Source organism: Tachysurus fulvidraco, chromosome 16, assembly GCF_022655615.1.
Source record: "Tachysurus fulvidraco isolate hzauxx_2018 chromosome 16, HZAU_PFXX_2.0, whole genome shotgun sequence".
NCBI classification, from domain to species: domain Eukaryota; kingdom Metazoa; phylum Chordata; class Actinopteri; order Siluriformes; family Bagridae; genus Tachysurus; species Tachysurus fulvidraco.
In genome coordinates this window covers 12200064-12225538 of record NC_062533.1, presented here as the reverse complement: position 1 = coordinate 12225538, position 25475 = coordinate 12200064, and the positions used below count along the sequence as shown (strand labels likewise).

Here is a 25475-nt window from a genome sequence, read left to right as displayed (position 1 = left end):
TTTGCTTCTGTTTGTAGGGTATTTTAAGTCCTACAGGTAATAAATCATGGCCCATGGAAAAATGGCTCCAAGATACAGTCCCCATTGGCATAGCTGTGCAAGGTTATCGTCGTTATGCCCAAATGATTACATTTGCTTCTTAAATCCTTTTGTGTTTACTTTGAAAATAATCGGTTTGTATTTATTTACTTGTTTGTTTATTTATATACCCATTTATTCTCCATACTAATGTTTTTAGACGTGTAAATTTACGTGTAAAATCCGTGGATGCCTTTGATCGTTTTGTTTTATTTTAAGATTACTAAGAGAGTTTATTTTGTCACCTGCTTTTCATTTCTATGAAGTTTTTCATGGGTTTCATGTATGATGAGTTTATTCTAATTTCACTTCAGCATTCAGATCCGTTTAGAAAGATGAATGAATCAAGGCAATGGTGATAATGAGCTTAAAGAAGAAAACAGAAGTAGATCATTTTTCACAAGCAGCCTGTCAGATTTTTGGGGGGATATTTTGTTGTCGCTTTAAGATAAAATCAGTTACACGGATTGTTTTATATGTAATGAGTTATAGAAACATCTACAAGTCTCAGTTGAAATTCTGATTTGTACATTTGACAATTCTGAATCACTTTGTTCTCTTGATTCACACTGAATCGGTTCTCATGGTTTAAAGTGGATTTAACTCTCTTTCAGGTGATCAGTGTTTATTAGTAGTCTCTTTCTTTAAAATTTGTATCACGCCCATTTCTGTCCCGCGTGCTCTCGCGGTTAAATCTGGTTGGTAAGTAACTGGCGCTAGGCGACCGGCAGCGTTTGTTTCTCTACTTTCAACCAATGAAATCGTCGACAGCTGCTCTCTATAGACCAATCATGTTTCATGGTTTGAGCGGCCGTTTAAAAAAGGTTATTTCGGCTTCAATCTAAAACCGCTGATTAGTGGTTGTATTTGTGCACTACGTAGGGCACTTGAGCTGTACTTTAACACAGTATCTAGTTGACCTTTATAGGACGTAAGAAGGCGTTTGAGATCCAGCCTAGTAAATTGTTGTCAATATAAAAGGTATGTAGAGTTTTGAACCTCCAAACGTTTCAGGATTGTTTTGTTGCCATAATGCCGTCCCGCACGGAGGATTACGAGGTTGTCAGCACTATCGGCTCCGGCTCGTACGGAAAGTGCCAGAAAATTAGGAGGAAATCAGACGGAAAGGTAAAAGATTTAGTGACGCTTCACTTTGTTTGTAACCGTGCACGACAGCGGCAGTGTTAGCGTGTTAGTTGTCGTGTTTGCTAATGCTAGTTAGCGTGTTAAATGATGCCCAGGAATCTAACGTTTTACGAAACAAATAAGATACTCGTGTATTCACACACTTATTCAGAGCGACTTATTTATTTAATTAACTAATTTAACTACAACTGAACAATTGAGGGTTAGGAGCCCATCAGTGGCAGCTCGGTGGACGTGGGAATCGAACTCGCAACCTTCCGTTCAGTAATCCAGCACCTTAACCACTAGGCTCCCTGTATTTGTACCAAACACAAAACCATTAATCAGTTTATGGTTATTTTGAATTATACGGAGTCCATAATGCAAGTCCCAGTGCCTGTGTTACTATAAGAGCTATAAAGTGTAGCACGTTAATATGAACCTGTGATTTGCCTTGCAGCCGGAACTACTGTTGGACCTGCTGTCATGAAAAATTAACCCACCTAGCAGAAATCAGGTTTAAAAAATGTAACAGCACTGTGTTCTTTATAAACTACATTGACAGTTTTACACTAATGTTGTGGCCTAGTGGTTAAGGTGTTGGATTATTAATCAGAAGGTCATGAGGTCGAATCCCAGCTACACCAAGCTGCCACTGCTGGGCCCCTGATCAAGGCCCTTAACGCTCAGTTGTATAAAAGTGAAATAAGTTGTAAGCCACTCTGGATAAGTTTGTGTGCTAAATGACAGAATATATATATATATATATATATATATATATATATATATATATATATATATATATATATATGTATATATATGTGTGTATGTATGTGTGTGTGTGTATGTATGTATATGTGTCCAATTTGAAATTTTTTTTAAAATCAATTTTATGTGGTTAATAAAAAAAAGTACTTTTTAAAGAAAATGCATTGTTTTAAACAAGAAGTAAAACACTGTGCACAGATTGATCAGGTTTATTGATAAATGGAACAGTTTTAGGGAGATTTTCTAAATCATCTGTGTTTCCTGCCTGTGGATAAAAATGGTTGGTGGTTTGATGGAAATGGGGGGAAAAAACACAGGCACAATCAATCTGTCTTGATCTGTAATGTGGCATGTTGACGCCGAAGAGTTTTGTGTGTTAGATCCTTGTGTGGAAGGAGCTGGATTATGGCACAATGGCGGAGGTGGAGAAGCAGATGTTGGTGTCAGAAGTGAACTTGCTGCGAGAGCTCAGACATCCTAACATAGTCAGATACTATGACCGCATTATTGACCGCACAAACACCACGCTTTATATTGTGATGGAGTTCTGCGAGGGCGGGGACCTTGCCACTCTCATCACCAAATGCATTAAAGAGAGGTAACTGCATTTGCATTTCCTGCTATCATGGCATATTAGGATTTGCTTATGAACTACTGAAATATTCAGCATGCATTTAGTTCGGACTCTTTTAAATCCATTTGGGAGGAAGTGGCAGCACATGTAGGAGTCATGTGTCTAAGCTTGCATGATGAGCTCTGTTAGAGTGTAATATCATCTGCCTTTTAATGTGTTTTTTTATTTTAGACAAATTCCAAAGAGCATCACGTAATACTAATACAATAATTGTTGTGTTAACAGTTAAATGTATGATAGTAGTTTAGTTAATGAGTTAATATTTGTTTTTGCTGTGACGAGAGAAATGAAGCACTTTGAGACATGCTGCCATTACTGTCGTCATCAACTGTTAGGGTTGACATCAGGCTCGGTTTCTAATTATTTGCTATAACAGAATTCTCAGATGTTTTAATAACACTTGTTTATTTTTGTACGGTGTGTGCTCACGCATGTATGTTTGCGTGTCCCCCTGTCTGACAGGAGATATTTGGAGGAGGACTTTATCCTGTGTGTCATGACTCAGCTGTCTCTGGCACTGAAAGAGTGTCATGGCCGAAAAAACGACGGAGGCAGCACTGTCCTTCATCGTGATCTGAAGCCTGCTAACATTTTCCTTGATGCCAAGCAGAATGTAAAACTTGGAGATTTTGGCCTGGCACGGATACTTAGACACGACACAAGCTTTGCTAAAACCTTTGTGGGAACTCCGTATTACATGTCACCTGTAAGTAAGACACTCTAGGATCATTCTTTCTCTCTCACAGTTAAGATCTTAATTTTGAAATGATTTTGGAAAATGCAACCAAGAACATTTGAGACCGGGTCCTCAATGTCCTCTATTTTAGTGACTTCATGCTGGTTTTGCCCACAGGAACAAATGAATCACATGTCCTACAACGAAAAGTCAGACATCTGGTCTTTAGGATGTTTGCTTTATGAACTCTGTGCTTTATCGTGAGTACTAAACTTCCTTTCCACATCAAGCGTTTTGGTGTGACTGCTTCTTATGTGGTTGTACATATTAATCCCTCTTGGAATTTGCAGGCCCCCATTCACAGCCTATAACCAAGAGGAACTGGCTGAGAAGATCACAGAGGGGAAGTTTAGGAGGATTCCATACCGATATTCAGATGAGCTGAACACACTGCTGTGCAGGATGCTGCATCTAAAGGTCTGTTTACATGTTACATTAAAAGAAATATAATAAATACAAATGTCCTGATTTTCTGCATCAGCCAAGATCTGCTGCACACTGAACAGAACCAATAGTGGAGACTTCTTACTTAAAACATTTAACTAAATATTTACTTCCAAAGCTTGTTACAATTTTTTTTTTTGTTGACCCCCCACCCCCCCTTTTTAAATAAATCTTCCTTATTCTTAAATTATGTAGTCCAGCATGCAAGTTAGAATATCCACATTAGTATAAACCTACAAGTTTACTTCTTGCTGCTTACACCAGTTTCTCATTTGGCCTTATGTTGTCAGGATTACCTGCGTCCGTCAGTGGAGTCGATCCTCCAGAGCTCATTAATCTCCACGCATGTGGCTCGGGAGCAGAAGAAGGCTCAGGCGAAGCAGCAGCGGGGGTCATGTGACTTGGAGCAGCCTAAACTGGTGGAACTGAAGCTGAAGGAGCAGGCACTACGCCAGCGCGAACAGGACCTCAAGGAGCGAGAAGAGAGACTGGAGCGTAAGATCATTATCCTTAAGTATACTTCATTATACAGTAGTTTGTTCCAGTCCTCTAATTTAACTGGTCAAGTAGTCTTCCTGGAGTGCTGATATTTAGTTTAAAAGCCTTGGGGACATTTCACTGTTTAATTACTTTGCTGGACTGAAACTGTTGCTACGCTTACTACAGGTGGTCAGTTAGTTTGTGTGTTGGCATGGTAACATGCAATGATGTTGATGGAGCAAAAATAAATACAAATATCTTACTATACTGCAAAATAACACTTATTAGCTGCCTTTTTTTTAAATTAAAACTGTTGTGTAAAAGCAGTATCATGCTCACATGCTGTTTTACTGAAAAAGCACAAAGCTACAGTATAACACAGGTTCAGTACCAACAGTGCACTCGCTAGAATGGCTTAATATCAAGCTGTTTGTATTTAGCTCTAAAGCTGTGATATATTTATCACTGTCGTAAACAACCAAATGTTCCCTGCAAGGAGTAATATTTAAAAATGCAGCAGCAGTCCCCAAAACACACTTTTTAGTATTTTTTGCAAAGCACTTATTACAAAATGTTCTGCACCTGCAGTTAGTATTTGGCAAAGAATAACCAAAAAATGAGCATCCTCCTGTAATGTCCAACAACTTTTGAGATACTCGTAGAAGATCTTTCAACATGCAGAATGTTTCAAGCTCATCTATGGTATACTGATGGGGTCCTTTTCAGTTTAGACAGAGGGTTTTCAATAGGGTTTTTATACAGAGCCTGAACCAAAACACATTCCACTGTGAGAAGTGATAACAGCATGGCTGATGCTGAGCAGAGCAGAATGTCCGGGTCATTCGTTCAGTAAACTGTGTTCTGCTGTGACCTCTGACACCCATCACCCAGATCCAAGATTGTTACTGCACTTTAATTTTTCATGATTTCTCCTTTCCCTACAGAGAAGGAGCAGAAGCTGTGCATCAGAGAGAGAATAGCAAATGAGAAGCTGGCCAGGTAAACCTTTTTCATGAGTTCATTATGTTTTGTGATAATGTTAAGTTAAAATAAGATTCCTCACAATTTGTCTTTTAAAAATGCATAAAATATAACCTATTTAAAAAAAATAAAATAAATCACCAGATGCCCTGTTGAGTTAATTGACTTTTTAGTATGTTTACTCAAATGACAAAGTACTTACACTGTACTAATAATTCAAGTGTTCAACTGTTGCTGTTAGTTTATTAGCTATTAGTGTTGTATTTTAGACATTTCAGATGTCCTGGCTAAAACTGTATGTAATCATTTTGCTCCAAAATGAACAATTCCAATGTAAATTAAATGTCTTGTCTCCACAGAGCAGAGAGTCTGATGAAGAGCTATAATATGATGAGGCAGCAGAGGGCGCACTCTCCACTGTTTACAGAAGACCGAGGTATGGCTGTGAAAAGGAAGCCACTGCACCCTCTGAACTTAGAGAACAGCTGACCATGGCTTGTGTATATGAATTTTATGTTTTGAATGTGTTACTTGTTGGTTTTGTGTGTTTTGTTTTTGTTTTTTTTTTATTTTTAATATGATTTTAATAAATAAACTTGTCTGCAAACGAGCAACAAACTGACCTCGGCAAATGCAGTGATTTCAAAAGATTTCTCAGGCTGAAAAATGAGCACACAAGAAATTACGGATCAGTGTCCTTCAGCCAAGTTAGAAAAGAAATACTTTTATCATACAAACCTTCCTTATAAGTAAACATTGAAGCATCTGGTGTTTTGTAAGAAAATAATCAGTCCTTGGCTGATTATTGTATTTGTAAATTATTTTTATTTTTTTAGTAATACCAAGAACACTGTCGTATGTTTGAGTGAAACTGCTAAACGATTATGCTCCCGCATTGACTAATGTAGATGGATAAATTAGCTTTGCTTAGTTTTTTCTTACGTGCCTTCAACTGAGATCTGTCCATTACAAAAAAAAGCAGCATGTTCTTAGTTTAGTTTTGTAGCTTAACCTTAGAGGTATGGTTTTGATTAATGTTTTGTCACTAATTGGAGTTGTGCTTTTTCTCTTCCTATCATTTCCTATGCTAAAACCAAAGGTGCCTATCCTATCCAATCATTGGATTAAAGCACTATATCCAATGTCTAAGTTTTAGTTCATGAAGATATCATTGAAAAGCCAGAGGAAAAGATATCTGATCTGTCTAAAACTCCTCTTTAGAATGACTTGAAAAAAATGATTGTTAAAGTTGTTTATATAGTTTTTATTTATATAAAAAGGAGGGGAAATGTATTGTGTTCATGCATCCTCCCTGGTTACTGAAGATTTTTCCCTTTGCATTATCATGTCTGCAAGGCCACATTCCATTTTCAGTTCTTATCGAACACATACACTTCCATAAAGTTCCCATCTTTCTAGCATGTTACAAAGTTAACAGCTGGAACAAGGGCCTCTTGTTCTTTCTCCCAAGTTTGAGGCACAGAATTTACTGTAAAAACACAATTATATAGAAACACTCGTGAGATTTAGAAGTTTTTAAAACCGTTTAGGGTTTGTGTCTACCATACAAGTCTCTGTGCATGTTGATCCTATAATAACTGCTGTTATAGAAGACTAAGCAACATGACTAGTCAGTTTATTCAAATGTAAATGAGTAGATTTTTAATTTTATAAATAGATTTTTAAATAAAGTTTGTGTGGTATCGTGCAAGCTGATGAAGATCATGTTTGTGTCTTAAATTGCAGACACAAGAGAGAATACATCACCTGGAAAGAAAGTCCATTTTGCAGGCGACAACAAAGAGAACACGTGGCCTGAGCAGAGGGTCAGCATCCGACCTCAGGAGCACGTACTCGTTGCAAAACTTCACGCCGTTAACATAGGACACATTGAGAGAAATTATCAACTGAAGTGCAGGCCCATGCTGGGTCTTCGCTAACACTGACTGTCTATAACCCAGTCCTGATTACAGCAATGTATGAGCCCTGAAGAATGACATCACAAACTCTCCACAAAGCATCAGAAGCATCTACTAAACACTTGACTGAAAGCCTTGTAGAAAGATTGATTGTTTTCCTTGTAGAACACACAATCAACCGTAGCTGGACAACTTGGCTTTTGTTTTAAGTGGCTTTTCATGTAGCTTAATATAAAGAGTTTCAAGAAATGTTCTATTTACTGTGTTTCAGAAAGTGCAAGTTTGGATAATGGTCTAACACTGGGTCAATTTATTTAATGTTAGTTATGTCTGAGAGAGTGTGAGTATAGATTGTGTTGTGAAAAATGCTTGTACATGTCGAGTAAAAGAAAAGGAAAAACTTTCATGTCTGATTATATCACAATGGATTTTGAAAAATAATTCTCAAATAAAGAGAAAATGAGCTTGAAATGTACGGAAGCCTTACTTGATACCCACAGTTGAGGACAAAACCTAACATACACTTAAACTTAAGAGTCAGTGTGGTTTTTTTTTTTTTTTTACTAAATCCCACATATTCATACATGCTACGATTCACAGGATTTTTCAAGTTTTTTATTGCATCTACTTGTTCACATTCAAAGTCTAGTTTAAACTAAATATTAGCTACAGAGACTATTACAAAATGTTGACACATGACAAATTACATTTTGATTTAATTCAGCTTTTATTTATGTATAGTCTTTAAGAATGGATTTCGTTTTACAGAACAAAGTAGTTTTACAGAAATCTGCATATAAGGCAGGTCTCTCACTGCCACAAGTGTCATTTACCCTAAATCAAGGATGCAGACCAATGACTTCACTGCGATGAAGCCAAACTGGAGCCAGAAGAAGACAAAATATTTAGGTATGCACTTGAAATGGTATGTTCTGACGTTGTTTAAAAAGATATTCAGAGTGTAGGTAACGCAAGACTGGCTACAATAGAAGACTTAAAAAGGAGAACCAGAAGATAACAGAAATAAAGGTGTCCTTGGATATGAAGTATCTAACCACTCCTCTGTCTTTTATTGCTTCACATGATGTAACTGAATGCCATCCAGTTTAGCTGCATGTGGTCCTAGTACAAGTCTGGTCAGAATCCAGTAGAAGTGTGAATAATATCCTTTATACATTCCTCAACTTTATTAAGCTGGTGTCTCCTCTGGCTTTACTGAAACATTCACTCATAAGTACATCCACTTTATTAGAAGCACCTGTACAGTCAGGCTTTATTACAGTTATTGTACAGTTTATTTAGACAATCATCCAGCAGCAACACAATGCATAAAATCATGTAGATACAGGTCAAGAGCTTCAGATCACATCAAACATCAGAATAGGGAAAAGATGGAATTGATGCTTGTTTGTAGCTTAAATGTTGGTTTGAGTTTTTGAGAAATTGATGTCCTGGGATTTTCACACATAACAGTCTATAGGGTTTATACAGAATGGTGCGAAAAACAAAAAACATCCTATGGGTGAAGTCTGCATGGATGAATGGCATATCTGTGGAATGGTCATTTGTCCACATACTTTGGCTGTATTGTGTATATGTCAGCTTTAAATTACTAAATCAAATTTCCAGTGGGTTACATTCACCAAGTTGAGATCTACAGTACCAGTCTGACTAGCTTGGCCTATGTTTATGTAAATTGAAGCTGTCCAGACTAGGCTGGAGTCTTCTACAGGGAAGAATGCATGAAGTAACATTTATAGCATTTGGCAGACATGCATACATTTATCTCATTTTTAACACAACAGAGCAGCTGACAGCTAATGACCTCGCTTGAGTACACAAGCAGCCACAACTTGGCAGTACCAGCATTTGAACTCATTACCTTCTTTGTCACAAAGCCATTGTCTTCTCTAGTGAGCTATCTCTTTGGAGCAAAGCTTAGAGGTTCAAGCACACATATAATGAAATACTTTTTAGCTAGTTAAATATCTTTTAAAAAATTGGAACATTATATATCCAAATATTTAGTTATACCTTGTGATCTTGTGCAGTGACATGACTTTGCTTAAGGTCTGTCTCTCTCTCTCTCTCTCTCTCTCTCTCTCTCTCTCTCTCTCTCTCTCTCTCTCTCTCTCACACACACACACACACACACACACACACACACACACACACACACACACACACACAAACACACAGCTACTGAATTCCAGTACGTCACCCGCTGCTGGGCAACAGTTAAACGGGGTAAGTTACGAAACGTGTGAACAATAACTGTATAATCCACACCACAACAATTGTCACGACTCGAGAATGTTCTTCAGGTTTGAATCTCTCTTGATCTCTCGGCTCTTCTTTCGCCTCAAAACATGCAACAAGTCGCCCAGTTTTTCGTGGATAATTGGAATAAATTATAGAAAATAAACGTGTGCACTGTGTTTCAAATAAGGAAAATATTACATGAATGAATGAATGAATGAATGAATGAATGAGTGAGTGAATGAATGAACTGCGTGCTAATAGTCATTTGCTAATAGTCAGTTATTTGATGTGTGTTTTTATTTTATTTAAAGCATAAAATTTCTCCTTAATCTGTGCACACGCTCTTTGTTTTGCTATATCCTTTGTGCCACTTGCAAAAAATCAGCCGCGTGTAAAAAGCTAGTGAGAGCAAAGCGGCGTGGGTTTCATTATGACTGAAGAGTTTAGGGGTTGTGTATAAATGCCAATGCAGGCAGAACGACGGACATAGATTCAATCAATGTACTCATTAAACGAGTTTTCCAAGACCATAGTTACTTAATATGAACTACTACTAACCGCGTATATACGTAGTTTGCACATCCATATTAAAATTGTAGTGTTTTGCAACGTAAGAATTTTAACCAAGATAAATCATGCCAGAGATTTATGATCAAATCTGTCAGAAAACCAGTGCAATGATTTTAAAAGAGCAAAGTTGTTGAATGGCCTAGTCAGAGCACAGATAAGTTGTATTGCGAAATCAATATCTGCTAAATTTGTAGACTCTGAGTGCTGTGATACCCTCAATCAACATATCCTTACATGTTTCTATCCATGTGGGAATGTAAAATTAATATTACTGTCGTTTAACTCTAAATGTCCCCTTATGTACCAGATTAAATAAAGGGTGGTGTGGTATTTATTTTTAATTAAATACTTTTTTTTCTAAACACAGAGCTGCACTTCAGCCCACAAACAATATACCCATTGTTCTTCAAGCGGTCCATGACACATAACAGTGGTTCGTTTCTTTTCTAATTTAACTCTAAAATCACAAACTCTTTAACTAAATAAAATAGATATTTTTATTCTCTAGTTCTTTAGTGAAAAAGAACACAAGAATTCAATAAGACATAAGTTTTACAAGTTTTGCAATAGCCTAATTGAATAATAATAATAATAATAATAATAATAATAATTCGTTATTACAAAGTGTTCATAAAATTAGACACTATTTTTATTAAAAAAATGTATATAATAATAATAATATTTGTATTACTGTCATGTACTATAATAAAAAAAATACAAATATTTCTATAATGTACTATAATAATAATAATAATAATAATAATAATAATAATAATAATAATATTTTTATTCCTATAATGTACTATAATATTAATATTTTTATTCCTATAATATAATAATGTTCATAAAATCATAAAAGTCATAAAATTAGACGCAGCCAAAAGGAGAACACAACTGAACTGCACAGGTTACGTGGATGTAAAAAAAAAATGTATGCAATACAGCTGCAGGAAGTAATGTACGCTTTGTAATTTATACTCGGTCCCTAACCGCTGGCTGATGACGTTTAGCGTTGTGGGCGTGGTCACGGAAATCTGCCTTGTTCCGTGTGGAAACTTTGCCGGTCCGGGTGCAAAGTTTGAACTCCGTCTGCAAAAGATCTCTTTTCTTCTGTCACGATCAAGACAAGAAGCGTCGCGAGTGAGATTCTGGACTTAAATAATGTCTAGAGAAGCTCAGGAATAGGTGTAAACCGGGCGCGTGCGCGCGTGTGTTTGAGCCGGTTAGCATTGTTGTGTTTGTTAGCTGTGTGTTTGTTTTTACTCTCCGCCGAACGGTGAAACCATGGCTTGTGAACCGAACCGCGCCCGTTTGCTGTGCATGCTGTTATTAACGTTCAGTTTTTTCGTGGTCGAGGTGGTGGTGAGTCGGCTCACGGCGTCGCTCGCGATGCTCTCGGACTCTTTCCACATGTTGTCGGACGTGATGGCGCTGATTGTAGCGCTGGTGGCGGTGCGTTTTGCCGAGCGCACACAGTCCACCAACAAGAACACGTTCGGCTGGATCCGTGCTGAGGTGATGGGCGCCCTCGTCAACGCCGTGTTCCTGACCGCGCTTTGCTTCACTATTGTACTCGAGGCCATTGAGCGCTTCACCGAGCCGCACGAGATCGAGAACCCGCTCGTGGTCATCGCCGTCGGGGCCGCGGGGCTCGTGGTCAACCTGCTGGGGCTGTGTCTCTTTCACGGGCACGCGCACGCACACAGTCACGGCAAGTCGAAGCACAACAGGACGAACATGAGCAAGACCGAGATGTCCACTGAATGTGGATCCACCGGAGAGGAGACCAACAACCTGGTCGGCGGTCACGGCAGCCCGAATGGCGTGAACTCAGACAGCAGAGGACCAGCTGGTGAGAGGAGGCTTTTTTCTTTACTGCTCTCTCCTTTTTATTTATGTGCTTCTGGAGGGGTTCATGCTTAAACAGGATCATTTAGATGACACAAAACAACCCGAGTACAAGGCTGTATTGAACCAGAGCTCAGTTCATTATCACCTTTAATTACCTGCTCAGGTGCGTTCAGAGCAGGAAATGATTGGGGTCGCTGATATTTAAATATAATCGAGCTAATAAACACTTCTGCTATCTATTTAGTTGACTAGCCGTCGTTTGTACTTGATGTTCTCATAAGTTTTGCAGCCTGGATCTAATTTAACTGTAAAAAAAAAAAAAAATCCACCTTCCCCTCAATTCATTATTATATGAGAGAGTTGTTAAAAAACAATCTAGTTATACAGTATGTTCTATAATAATATGTTTTTAGTACTGTAATGTACTTTAATTAGAATAATAATGATAATGATATTTTTATAATGCACTATAATATTTATAATATTTCTATTCCTAAAATGTATAATAAAAAAGAACAATAATATATTTATTCCTATAATGTGCTATAATAATATTTTTATTTCTATAATGTATAATAATAATAATAATAATAATAATATTTATTCCTATAATGTACTTATAATATTAATAATATTTTTATTCCTCAACTTTCCACCAATACAGAAGTTCCAAGCTGACATTGTTTATTCTTAAATTTTCTTGTTTCTCAGTTATTAAGGTTTGAATTCAGCCAAACTAATTTAAGCGACCTGTCAAACAGGCTAATAATTATTAGGATACGATGATAAGTGCAACTTTCGTAAAAGTAGGTTGTGATTTCCACCACTGTAAAACATACACAAACCCCCCCCCCCCACACACACACACACAAACATCTCTGGTTGTGCTTCACACCAGACCCCATTTTGCGAACCACCACTTTAAGTTGTGTTAGGAAAAAGCCTGCAAACCTTTCGCTTCCACACAATATAATAAAAAATGTTTAATTTTTGTCACTTCTGAATCTGCTACAATATATGTTTTAGTTTATTAGCCTCTGCTCAACATGTGAACAAATCTAGTCAGGCCTACTGTTAACTAATGGTGTTAAAAATTACTATTTAAGTGTCAGATTTAAGGGCTAATTTCCACATCTGTTTAAAAACCTACTTTACCATTTACAATTGATTAGAAACCAACTGGTGTATAAAACTTGTTGCCGTTGTTTATTCCAGTCGTGAATATTTTAAATCTATGCATCAATCCAAAATCATACCATCGTTGCAACCCGGTAAAGACAGTGACAATAGAAGCAATTTGTCAGGAATATAGAGTTTCTTCCAAAAGTTCACAAACACACAACATAGTAACACTATCATAGACACTAATTAAGTACAAAGTACAAACGGATTTACATACATTGTTTTTAGCTGCTTTCTGAGTTGCGTATCTCTTTGAAGTATGTTTTATTAGCATTACCAGCGTGACTCCTATTCGGTTGATTACAGTTTCTGTTAAAAGAGTTGTTTAAAAATAGTGTTCTCAATGATAATTCTCATCATATCTCATTTTATTAAATATAGAGAGCTTCAAGATAGCTTTATAGGTGGCCATAAAGATACCTTTTTTATCATGGTGACAGAAGGATGACTCCCAAATATCACAAGTTCAGCATTTTTGCACTGAAAACTAACCAATTACAAACACAATTGTCTGCGATTTGATTCACTTCTGTGACCTTGTTGGTGAAAATGGTGTTTTCTGTATTAAAGGGCGCTCTGAAGATTCACATTTTTACTCCATCTCAGACTAAGTTCCCTTAGAGCATAATCCTAAGCGCATGATACAGTTCAAGAAAGTCAGTGTTAATTGTGTAACTTTGAATGAACTGAATAGGATGTGTTGGTTTTGGCATCGTGTTGAAGTTCCCAAACTGCTGCGAGGCTGAAGTGTTCTTGCGTCAAACACTTGTTTGTAAAAATCACACAGCACTAGGACACTGAGTCATGCTGCGACACATTTACACCATAACAGAGAGAGTACAAGAAGAAGAATCATCACACCAACCAATTCCATTAACCCTTTCATGGATCACGTCTGTTAAAAACAACCAACACATGATCGATTCCGGTTTATAAAAGGTAAGATCTAGTGAATACTCAGAGACCAGCTTCAAGTCTCCATCCACTGACTGTCGTGTGGGAGATTTCTGAGATGAGACCAGACAAAGAATAAGGACCTTGAATTTTTTTCCCATGATTATTTACATTCAATAAGATCAAATGATGACATGAAATTTTAATCGTCATAATATACTACAATGGGAGTCCTTTGTCTTTATCGCGCTGCATGGTTCTTATGATTATTGCCACACCGCTGTTTATGCAGCAGGTTTAACATGTAAACACGTCCAAGTCAAAGTGTGAACATTACTGTAGGTCTTGACCTGTGCTGCTGCCACATGATTGGCTGATTGGATAACTGCTAGACAAAGTGTGTGGTAAAATATTCACACGTTTAAAAAGGACAACAAATTTTCCAAGTCAATATTCTATATATATATATATATACTTTTTAATTTGAGTTGAGAAGTTCAACACCTCCTTTAATCCAACAACGCGTGTATATATTTAGACTTTTATGTAAGGTCTTGTTGTAAACACTGCTTATGTAGTGTTCATGGGTGATTTTATTGATTGTCTGGTGTGTTTCAGCATGAGCTCTGAAATCTAAATCTCTTGATCCTAACTCATGTTCTTAGAAAAGTGCTTTCTTGTGTTACGCTGTAATAAATTAGGTTAAGAGTAGCGTTTCAAGTTCATCTCTCGTGACACCAAGCATGCCTGCACAACTGATAACTGTTATCGCAGCCTTTCAATCGCTTAAGTACACTCCATGTTCAGGCGTCACTGTATTAACAACACAATATATGATCAGAACGATGTGCTGAGATGTCATTTATAGAAATAGGTCTCAAATCGCTCATCCCAGGAACATTATTTACTTCTGGTTGGCTGATACTAAGAGGGACAAATCACTAAACCCAGGTGCCAGGTCAAGTAGATTATGTATTCGGGTTGATCACATATCGTTACCCGTCACTGATTCTTTCGCAGCGAACATCAGGTGTAAGGAGCTGTGGATTAATAACTTATAACTTGAGAAAAAATGTCCTCTATACTCTGATAATAAGCCCTGCCCCTTCCTCCCTTTTCATATTATCTTTTTTCTTATTACATTTATATTCATGGCAATCTTGAAAGATTGCAGCAGCACTGGTGGCACATCCCACCTCAGTCTAGGGGTAGGTGTGGAAGTAACAAAAAGAAAATGATGACTTCAGAAAATAAATAACACTAACCTCCCCTAATCCTTTTCTAACCACATAACAGGAGAAAAACTGGAATAAACAAAAATGGCACCCACCTCCCTACAGCCTCTAAAGAAAAATAATAATAATTTAAACAAATAAGCAACGCTTAAGGTAGCAAATGTAACTTAAGGTAATAACTCTGTGCTAGTGCCAGACCATCGACAGAACAAAAACAAAACTAGAACAATCAGATGAAGGTAAGATTTAATAAATTGCATATTAAATAAACAAGATAGCAGATATCACAACAGTCAGAGTAGGACACGACACAGAAGATATTTCTTCCCACTTCTCCGACACCAGATGACTGTACAAGTACGTCCCTGAACATAACAACTGGTAAATGGAGATTGTTCATAATATATTTCAGCATGTGTTTGATATACAAAAGAATAGCACACATCACAACTATGCCCCTTTTCCATCGAGGCAGTTTGAGTGCTGGTTCGGAGCCAGAGCCTAATTTAGAACCAGTTCTTTCTTTTTCGACCGCCAAAGCACCGGCTCTGAAAAAACGGTTCATAAGTAGCACCAAAACGTTGCTGGTCTAGACTTAAGAACCGCTTATGTCAGGGGCTCTGGGCGGGGCTACTGTGAGTTTACTTGTTAATGTACCTTAAGTATACTAATGTTTAATACACTTTTACTTTACCGCAATATGATCAATTAAGAGCACACATGATAGTAGGTAGCTACAAGCTAAGGCTACCTTTTTTCTGTGTTAATGATAAAATAATGTTATGTACTTTCTCGATTACAACCTCCGTTTATTACATGGAGCGTTGGATTCGCCGCGTTTGGATGCCAATCTAGGTTCACAAAGCCATGAGCATTAATAACAACATCCGCCATTGTTGATGTCGTGTTTGTGTTTGCCGCTGCTGCGCTAATGTTGCTGGGAAACGTGACACACATACAGTGACGTCAGACTCGAAATTCAAACTGGTTCTTAGAAGGTTTGTCAGTGCACCCAGTTCTTTTTGGTGGATAGGGGGTACTAGACCCAAAGAGCACAAACATTCATCTAAAAAAAAAAAAAGTGATTGGCTTGAAGTTCATTTGAATGGTTATTAATCTTAATTGTGGTATGTAACCTCTTATAAAACATCTTTTGTATGAAAGTACTTTTAGAATTTTTCAATTCCTTGTTTTGTTGTCTGCACCTTAAATAAAACAAATGAGTTGGTGGTTAACGTCTAACCCTGTACGACCATACTACAGTTTCAACTTTGGATAAGAGACTCGTTTGGTTAGACTACGCAAAAGACTGTGACTACACAACACGACCAAAATATTCTCAAGCGCAACACAACTGTCCTATAATGTAATTCTTATGCTCACACGACATACAGTCATTGTGTACGTAAGCACTTCAGTGAGCACAAACTAATATCAAATTAACAAACAAACAACAAACTTTATCAAGTTTTACCTGAGACGTGATCTACAAAATGTATCATAACAGAAATTTAACCACTTAAGCAGTCTGTAGTAATTGACATAATTAGCTCAGAACACCATTGACATACAGTTTAAGGCTTGTTAAAAACTGGGCAAGCACATTGGAATTTTCTGTTGCCTGGTGTGCTAGTTAATGAATTTATGAGCTGTAAGGACACACACACACACACACACACACACACTTACCGCTACATGCATTCCAGGCTTAACCTGGTCACATGGAGAAAAAAAAAATGATGTTTTGTAAGAACTCACGTTGTGTAGCAGTGCAATGACAGGCTGCTTATCTGCAAATATCATATCAGTCAATTAATAAATAATTAACATTAGTTTTTGGTAGCAGATCTCACATTCCTTAGTACACAAAGAAACACATGAGCTTAAAAGTTAAACTATCAGGTGAGACTATTTTCTATAAGATTTTATATGAATTACTCCAATACTATGTCACAATGTTTCATTTTGGATGATGTCCTTTTTTTGCATATGATTTTTTTCCTGCAATGACTGAGGCAGTTCAAACTATAACTAAAGTAACTTCATATAACTAAAATTAAGTAATGAATTTGTTCTTTTTTGTGAATCCATTTAGCTACAAACTTTTTTAAATCCGCTTCTCGGTGTTCGTTCCTATACAGCATTCATCTTGAAGGTTTTTGGTTAACTTTTAAACCTTTTGTTGCATCATTTCTAAAATGTATGATTTACTAATCGTCAAAAGCTTGATTAGTTACATACACTATATGGCTGTTAGGCTATGTTTCTTACAGGGGCTGGTTTAAAGATTTCATACTTTGTAAGTAACAACGCACTTATCTCACTGTTGTCTTTTTGCTGTTTGCTTGCAAGTTTGTTCACTTAATTTTTGGGATTTCTTGGCTTGCATTTACACCGACGGTCTGTTGACAGTCCATTAAGAGATTTCTAAATAAAACCATTGTAGATTTTTCTTTCATCATGTTCCATTTAAATGCTGGGATTAGGGCTGGTTGATGTGGCTGAAAACTGTATCACAAAATCAGTGTTTCATATCGGTCGATATCGATAATTATTGATATTTTTTCAGACCCATTTAAAGTAGGACCGCGAGAAAAATATATTCCATTTAAACATTTTTATTTTAAACTTAACCTTCCTCTGATCATAATCCCCTCAGTTATTAAGACAGAAATGTCAACAACCAGGAAAACTCAAATAAATAAAATGTAAACATAAGTCTAAAGTCACAATGAACACTGAACTATTAACCCTTAACATTAAAGGTGCAAAATGAAAGAAATTGTAAAAAAAAAAATGCTTAATAAAAGTGCAAAGTGTTAAATATAAACACAGAGAAACCTGAGTATTTAGTGTAAGTTTAGTGCTAGGAAGTTCACTAGCTGTTCACCTTCTGGTGAATAAAGTGTTTTAAAATATGTGCAGTGTTTTGTAAACATAAATAAAACTGAGGTAGACTGAGATACATCTGTAATATAAAACACAAACCTGATACATTACAGTAACATTGTTTGAAATATAAAACCTGTAGAAATATGAAAGAGTAACTGACTTTTCCTCTTTTATTTACAATTTCCTCGCTCGCTGTGGCTCATATTCTGCTTATTAGTTGTCAGTTACTTAAGAGGCATCCAGCAGACCAGCACGAGACGTGTCACTCCCTACATTGCTAGGTTACCAGAGAGTGAGTGCCTTTGTTAATGCAACCAAACTTGCTTCGAAACCTCTGTTTTCTTCTGACGAAGAATAAAAATATTGAATGTTTTATCGAACACATTTTTTATTGATATCGATCATGTGTCTATCGCGACACATATCGTTATCGCTTTATCGCCCAGCCCTAGCTGGGATGCAGTTGGTGCTTAAAAAACCCCCACATGCTTAAATTAAATACATTTTTCTTAAAAATCCTTTTAAATGAAAAGTTCCTATTATTTAAATAGCTGTATAGTTTTTGACTAGGTGATGTTGGCATAAATGCTTGTTTGGCAGTTTTTCTTGGATTCGGCTTACCTTTTTTTTTTTTTAAATGCCCTAAACCCACAGGCTAAGTGTTGGCTGCTAATTCATTTTCTTAATTGAATCTTCTTAATTTGTACAGTAAAGAACAATTTAGAAAAAATTCTTTTTATTATTTTTATTTGCTAGTGATTATGTATGAGAAATGTAGTATAAGTAACCCCAGCTGCGGCATCTATTTAGTTGACTAGCCAATGTACTTGATGTTCTCAGATGTTTTGCAGCCTGGATCCCATTTATACGTAGAATGCTTTATGCTGAAAAATGTATATATTTTTGAAATTTTTTATTTGCTACTGATTATGTATGAAAAATGTAGTTATGTGTAACATTTTTCTTGTGTTTTCTTTGTATTGTGTGTGTTTATGTGGCAGAGCTCTCAGCCGTGCAGCTGAACGGCGAGCTGGAGTGCGAACCTGCTCTTGACCTTGAGCATGAGCATGACCTTGAGCACGAGCATGACCTTGAGCTTGAGCATGATTCATCCTCGTCTTCCCAGCTGAACATGCGTGGTGTTTTCCTTCATGTTATGGGTGACGCGCTTGGCTCTGTCATTGTCGTGGTCAACGCCATCATCTACACCCTTGTGTGGCGTCCATGTGAGCCGAACCTTCCCTGCAACAACATGTGCTTTGCCAACATTCACTGCAATGACCAATATCACCCTAACTACACAATGGGCTTTGGTGCTGCAGAACACAACAACACAAACACCATGTCCAACATAGCGGGGCCCTGCTGGGTGTTGTACCTGGATCCGACTCTGTGCCTCATCATGGTCTGCATTGTTCTGTACACGACGTACCCGCTCCTGAAGGAGTCTGCCCTCATCCTGCTGCAGACTGTTCCCAAGCAGATCGACGTGAGCCTCCTAAGCACTCGCCTGCGCCAGATCGAAGGTGTTCTGGCTGTGCACGAGCTCCACATCTGGCAGCTTGCCGGAAGTCGCATTATTGCCACAGCACACATCAAATGTCGAGACCCTGCCTCCTACATGAGCGTGGCAAAGCGCTTGAAGGCCTTCTTTCATGATGAAGGCATCCACGCCACCACCATCCAGCCTGAGTTTGTCATGGTGAGCTCTGAGTCACATGCCTCGCTCTGTGAGCTCTCCTGTCGCACACAGTGTGCTGCTAAGCTCTGCTGTCAAAATGGCAAACCACCTAACACCATAAACACAAATACGGATAGTGGGAGCGAAGCGGAACCCCCCATTTCTACTACTCTGGAGGTAATCAGTGAGTCTCTGGAAAGTGAACCTAAAGTTTCAGTTGCTCCAAGTGACCTCGCCAGAGAGGTGGAGTCCTCTTTATAAAGAAGAATAAGTACAAAGAATTCATTAATAAAGACACCAGAACCCATAAATATATCCCAAACTACCTTAATGAATTACAAAAGCAGAGCAATTTGAGACAAAGAGGGATGGACCGATCTGATATTGAGCTGATATGATATCAGTATCGAAAAGCTGGATCACATTGGACACGTCATCTGACCTCTTGCTGTATTTCATGCCGTCAGAATTGACCAATCTTTCATGTAAACAATAAAACAGAATTCATATTTGTACAAACTGTCCCTCAGCCGGCTTTGAACGAAGCCGACCGAGGTACAGCTAGCTCGCTATGAAGACGTATTTCACTCCTTGGGTGAGAAAGAAACCAAAAGCAAGGGTCATTAATTCTATCCTAATTGCCATTATGTCAAAGGTAAATGAAAGGGAATAATGGCAAAAGGGGTGTTTACCTGTGCGCGCGCACACACACACACACACAAAACCTTCTGTGATTGTTAAAGTGTAAACAAGGCAGTTACATGGAGAAAATGGACGGTTCAAATTAAACTTGTGGATTCATGCCTTTGAGTGGTAAAAGGTGTGATAACACTGGTGCTAGGAGAAGGAGCATCGGAAAAGGCTTCAGTGTACAATTTATTCAGTGGATCCAGAACCTAAAATGGTATTGGCGCGTCTATTGAGACCGTGATGAGGCAAGAGTGCTTCAACCATGAAGTGAATCAACTGGAAAAATATTCACAATAGAAATTGCTTGATTGCTGTTCTGACAAATGAAACAAATCTCCTCTGTGGTCCAAACACATTCTACATGATCCTTACAAATACACACACACACACACACACACACACACACACACACACACACACACACACACAAACTCTGAAGCGTGAGCTATCACTGCCTGATGGCTGGCTGACCTCTGATCAGGCCTGCTGCTGCATGTGTGCGTTGTGAGCGCCATGTTTGTGAAGCGTTGTCTAAGTCTGAGCATGTTTATGTGTGTGTCTATGCAAAAAGCTTTTGGCATTTGAGAATCTGCTGTGTCGTCATTATCTTGTGGATCTAGTGCAACACATGCATGCAAAATCCAGCTGCTGGCTCAAGTTTAAGAACTTTTCTTTCTTTTTTTTTCCTAATGAATAGATATTCTTTTCCCATTCTGGATACATCCATGATCAATTTATTTCATAAACAAATAATAACTTATGTGCTTAATTTATTAGAAATGATTTTTTCTTTTCCAGAGACTTTTATAATATTTAGATTTGTTAATGCATTTAAAAAAAAAGGTGTGAAACTCTTTTTTAAAAAAAAAACTATGCTGTAAAGTAAAATATTTTTACTAGTATTTTCGACTGTGCTGTGCTGAGACTCGTTATATTCCTGAGTACCGTTTCAGCAATCCTTTAATGCTGCAATGCATTTTTGCAATCGTTTCATTTCCTTATTTATGGGAAATGCTGATGCTTCATGGGTTGGGGTGTTCTTATCACATGAGCATGACTCGCGTGCTGAAGCATTAAATGCCATTGTGAACAATTCCGGAAGGTTCAGTACAATGCTGAGGGATGATTGGCTCGGGTTTCTTATACATTTGTACCTACAATTCTTGCATGACCAAACATCACTAGCTTAGTTAGTGCTGACAGTACTGTTTTAAGGAGCCCTCACTGACTTCCCCTTGTCTGCATCGTTGGAGTAGATATTACCCAATCATCACTTTTTGTGTAATCTGATTCTGTTGATTTTAAACAAGAGCAATAAAATGCTTAATATTTATAAACTGAACAGGTTTTATTCACGTGGCCTGTCCATCTGTACATGACGGCCAATTAGCATGCTAGCAAGTTAACAAGTGGATGTGAGAAATCAACAAGGACTTTGCTAAAGCTGCTTCAGCAACAAACGTAACAAAATAATCAACGGTTTCTCTGCTTTTCCTGTGTGAAGAAAATTAGTTTTAAGCTTTCAAAGTGCTAGTCCTTTCCCGGACCTGTCTGTGCTTCAGTGAAGGCTGACCGTGCTTCTCCTGTAAACGTATGAGTTACTATCCTTTTTAAACTGCCATCAGGCTCTAATGCTGACAATAAACCTTTCACATTGGCTTCATTTGAAATAAAGTGGCTCTAAAGCTCATGTAAGTGTGTCTTGGCTGAAATGGAGTCTAGGTCGACTAATTGTACGTGTCCATTTGTGTAGAAAATTCGATCTGTTTCTGATAATCCTAACAGGACAGGGTAGACTGCTGGTTGTGATGACTGCAGACAAAGCCATTATTAACTCATAGCCAAGCTTTATACATTGGAGCTCATTTAAATTATAATCTCTAAAATAATAACGACATCATTTCAAACGAATTGGAAGAGGATTCATAACTGGTTCAAATTAGGATTATGAACACTCACCTACAGAATGATAGCTTTGATAACATGGCAAGGTGTTGTGTGGAGTGTTGTGTTGTAAGGAGTTACTGTTAACATTCTGAAATGGTATATTTATCTATGACAGCATGCCACAGTGTAAATGATTCCTCTTGTGCCACAAGAAGTTGCCAATAAATACATTCTTTAATTTATTAATGCGTCCCACCTAGTGCTAAATCATACTGACTGTTACAAAGTGCTGACACTGGAGACTCCTTCCATACGTGTTATGGAAGGTATAACCGTATTAACGAGTACACATTTCCTTTGTTTTGTGGCGTATGTAAATAATACAGCCTCTACAGAAATTAGAATTTGTTAAAAATTAGTGAATTGATAAACCTATTATTTGATTTAGTTGGGGGAAAATTATAAAATATAATTCTGATGTTCTGACTCTGTAGGATGAGTGCTAATCAAAAAGAGCAAATATACTAGAATTAAACAATTTAAACGGAGATGTAGTTTAGTCCATCAGCAGGACTGTACGGATCAGACTGTGTCATCTCCTTGATCATATAATATTAGACTCTTGTATGAAGCACTGGCATGGGTGTAAATGTTGTGAGACTTGTCTGTGTTTGTGTGTTCCTCTTGTTATGCACGCTCCTCACAAAACGCTCGTCCCCTTGTACAGTTAGTGCAGAGTGATGACAATGGCACATTGAGAACTAGAAGATATTCTGTATAGGATTTCTCTTATTCCTGTAATGCTGAGCTCTGTATACAGAGCACTAAAGCATCTCCACCATTTTGTTAATCAACACAAATAGAATGATACGTATTTTAAAGCTTGATGCTTAGCCACAATAATTCATGTCTCATTTCACTTATTTCCTTCTCATCAGTTTAAGTATGCAAACCAGATTTTGTCCTCGTTCTGTAACGTGTGTGCTGGTCTTAAACAGTACAAAGTCACTTGTTGATTTTCTGCCACATGGTATAAATGAATAAAACATTTTGGCCAGAAATTAAACATACACATTTGTTTAGTTATATTTCTAGTTTAGCATAAAACAGCCATTCCCTTATTTCTACTTTAATCGGTTTGCATATCAAACTGAGTTGTTTATACGTTTTCTGACACAGTGAGTCAATTTTCACCTGATCACTTCATCTATCTTGTACTGGATTGTACTGGGATGAGAATTTAATCACATGAATCTGAAATCCGATAGCTGTGTCATTCAGCTGAGCTCGTTACGTTTGAACGCCCAGCTTTCAGTGTTGGTCACTATAATTTTGCTTTAGACTTTATTTTCCAGACTGTTTTTAATCTTGCTTAATGTTACCAGGTAATTTCTGCATTCATAAAGCATGTGCTGTACCTTTTGTATCTCAGACCATCAGAAGTAGAAGTTGAAGCGATCATTGCTTTGTTCATTTTTGTGTTAAACATATCTATGTGCAAATACTGATGATCGTAACTCATGAAACAACCAAATGTAAATGGGGTCTTATCATTTATGGTTCAGAATGATGTCAAGGAGTTAAACAGCATTAGCGCCCATCATGAAGCCAGAATAATTTCTTTCGCAGCACATACTTTATCACTCTGTATTACTCCGTATATGAGGTATGACAAAAAAGTTGTACTGCTGTTCATTAATTTGGATGTATTCTTTTTTTATGCCATTTGAGTTTGTGATGTATTGACATGAATGTGAGCCATTTAAGACATGCAGTATGCATAATGCTAAACTGGAGGCTATACATTTCTCATGTTAGCTACATTAGCCTCATGACACTAGTACAAAACAAAAAGAAGCAAACTTTAAACACCAAACTTTATTTTTGGGCCAAATTAGTGAATTTGAACTTTGTTTTTGCTTGCTGACACTCTATTCGTATATTATTAGTAACTGACAGTAAATGACTGTGTCACTTCTACAACATATTGAGATATTTATCAAACAGAATAACCCAACCGCTGTATTTTGGGTGGAGGCTATGAGTGCATGTTGAATAAGTAACAGTTGCCTTATACAAGAAGGGCATGATGGTTTTTTTTAAACGAGTCCAAAATGAAAACACTTTTTAGACCACTGTTCTTAGAAATCCGAGTAAGCTCATGTCAGATTGGTGCCAAAACATGCTACCCATCCTCCTGCCTCCTAAGGGCTACTGAAGCCTTACAAAAATATTGTGCACATTAAATATCACAGTATGTCATACAAACAGCATCTACTGTAGAATTAATTTGCTCTGATGAAATGTGGTTTTGAAAATGCTTAGCTTGCCCTTACATTGACTATTCATTTTAGTATTTAACTAATAATCCATTGATTAATCCACTTTTATATATTCCTGATGAGACCATGTGCAAAATGCCCCTGTGTTTGTATTTAATAGTTACTCTGATTTTTTTTTTCAACCAGATGCACACACATTCTCTTTCTATATATTGTAGCTGTAAGGATTTTAGACTAGAACACCAGCTGAAATGTTTTTGATATATTCATGTTGGATATGTTATTGTGAATTAAACATGGCTGTTCAGTATTTTGGTATTCAGTGTGTTTTTTCCTGATGAAAATGTATTTACAGTTTGTATAAAGATCATTGATATTTTTAAGTTGATAGGAGCAATTTAAATGTGAACTTTTAAAAAAAATACACTATATTAAAGTTTGCATATTTTTTTGTTTTTCATCCTTATTATAACAGATGAAGTTATAGGACTTCAGTAGCACCTTGCTATAGCCAATCGCATGGCAGCAGTGCATAATGCATAACACAGCAGTTACAGGTAGCATCAAATCTAATGGAAATGGACCTCTCAGTGACATTGACTGTGTCACACACTTTACAGTAACATTGAATGTGCATTTATCCTTCATATTAATATTATTCCTGAAACTTCTGGTGTTCTTTGTGCTAAATTTCTAATACATTGCCTGTTTGATGGTTGGAGAAATTATGCTGTATTTTAAAAGTTAACGTGGAAAACGTGTATGTACAAAAGTACCTGAGAAATGATAAGACCTCACAATCAACGGACAAATATTCACACCTTCTAACTTGGATATTTCTAAAAGATATCTCAAAGGGAATAGAGATTACATTGGAGATTTTT

At 37.2% G+C, this 25475-nt stretch overlaps 2 protein-coding genes across 3 annotated transcripts; both read left to right on the top strand.

Moving 5' to 3' along the window:
* The first annotated feature begins 929 nt into the window (after positions 1–929).
* nek2 (NIMA-related kinase 2) lies at positions 930–7636 on the top strand. 2 transcript variants are annotated; one of them, XM_027166281.2, is made up of 9 exons: positions 930–1206; positions 2337–2569; positions 3068–3311; positions 3459–3541; positions 3632–3758; positions 4076–4280; positions 5210–5264; positions 5606–5682; positions 6993–7636. In XM_027166281.2, exons 2-9 carry the CDS (start codon positions 2385–2387, stop codon positions 7184–7186), a joined length of 1170 nt encoding a protein of 389 aa, XP_027022082.1. In that variant the 5' UTR covers positions 930–1206; positions 2337–2384; the 3' UTR covers positions 7187–7636. The 2 variants fall into 2 exon arrangements, with proteins under 2 accessions (XP_027022082.1, XP_027022081.1); XM_027166280.2 differs by having other exon boundaries at positions 934–1206; positions 2352–2569.
* Positions 7637–11002: 3366 nt separating this feature from the next.
* Positions 11003–23838, top strand: slc30a1a (solute carrier family 30 member 1a). The gene is made up of 2 exons (XM_027166182.2): positions 11003–11849; positions 19053–23838. Exons 1-2 carry the CDS (start codon positions 11282–11284, stop codon positions 19991–19993), a joined length of 1509 nt encoding a protein of 502 aa, XP_027021983.2. The 5' UTR covers positions 11003–11281; the 3' UTR covers positions 19994–23838.
* Positions 23839–25475: the final 1637 nt, after the last annotated feature.

Bases quoted from the DNA above. Each gene is read 5' to 3' on its own strand.
- nek2 (XM_027166280.2), top strand. From the start codon at position 1,111: ATGCCGTCCCGCACGGAGGATTACGAGGTTGTCAGCACTATCGGCTCC. The intron at 3,759-4,075 runs GTCTGTTTACAT...TTATGTTGTCAG, and splicing joins GCAGGATGCTGCATCTAAAG to GATTACCTGCGTCCGTCAGT. The intron at 5,683-6,992 runs GTATGGCTGTGA...CTTAAATTGCAG, and splicing joins ACTGTTTACAGAAGACCGAG to ACACAAGAGAGAATACATCA.
- slc30a1a (XM_027166182.2), top strand. From the start codon at position 11,282: ATGGCTTGTGAACCGAACCGCGCCCGTTTGCTGTGCATGCTGTTATTA. The intron at 11,850-19,052 runs GTGAGAGGAGGC...TTTATGTGGCAG, and splicing joins AGACAGCAGAGGACCAGCTG to AGCTCTCAGCCGTGCAGCTG.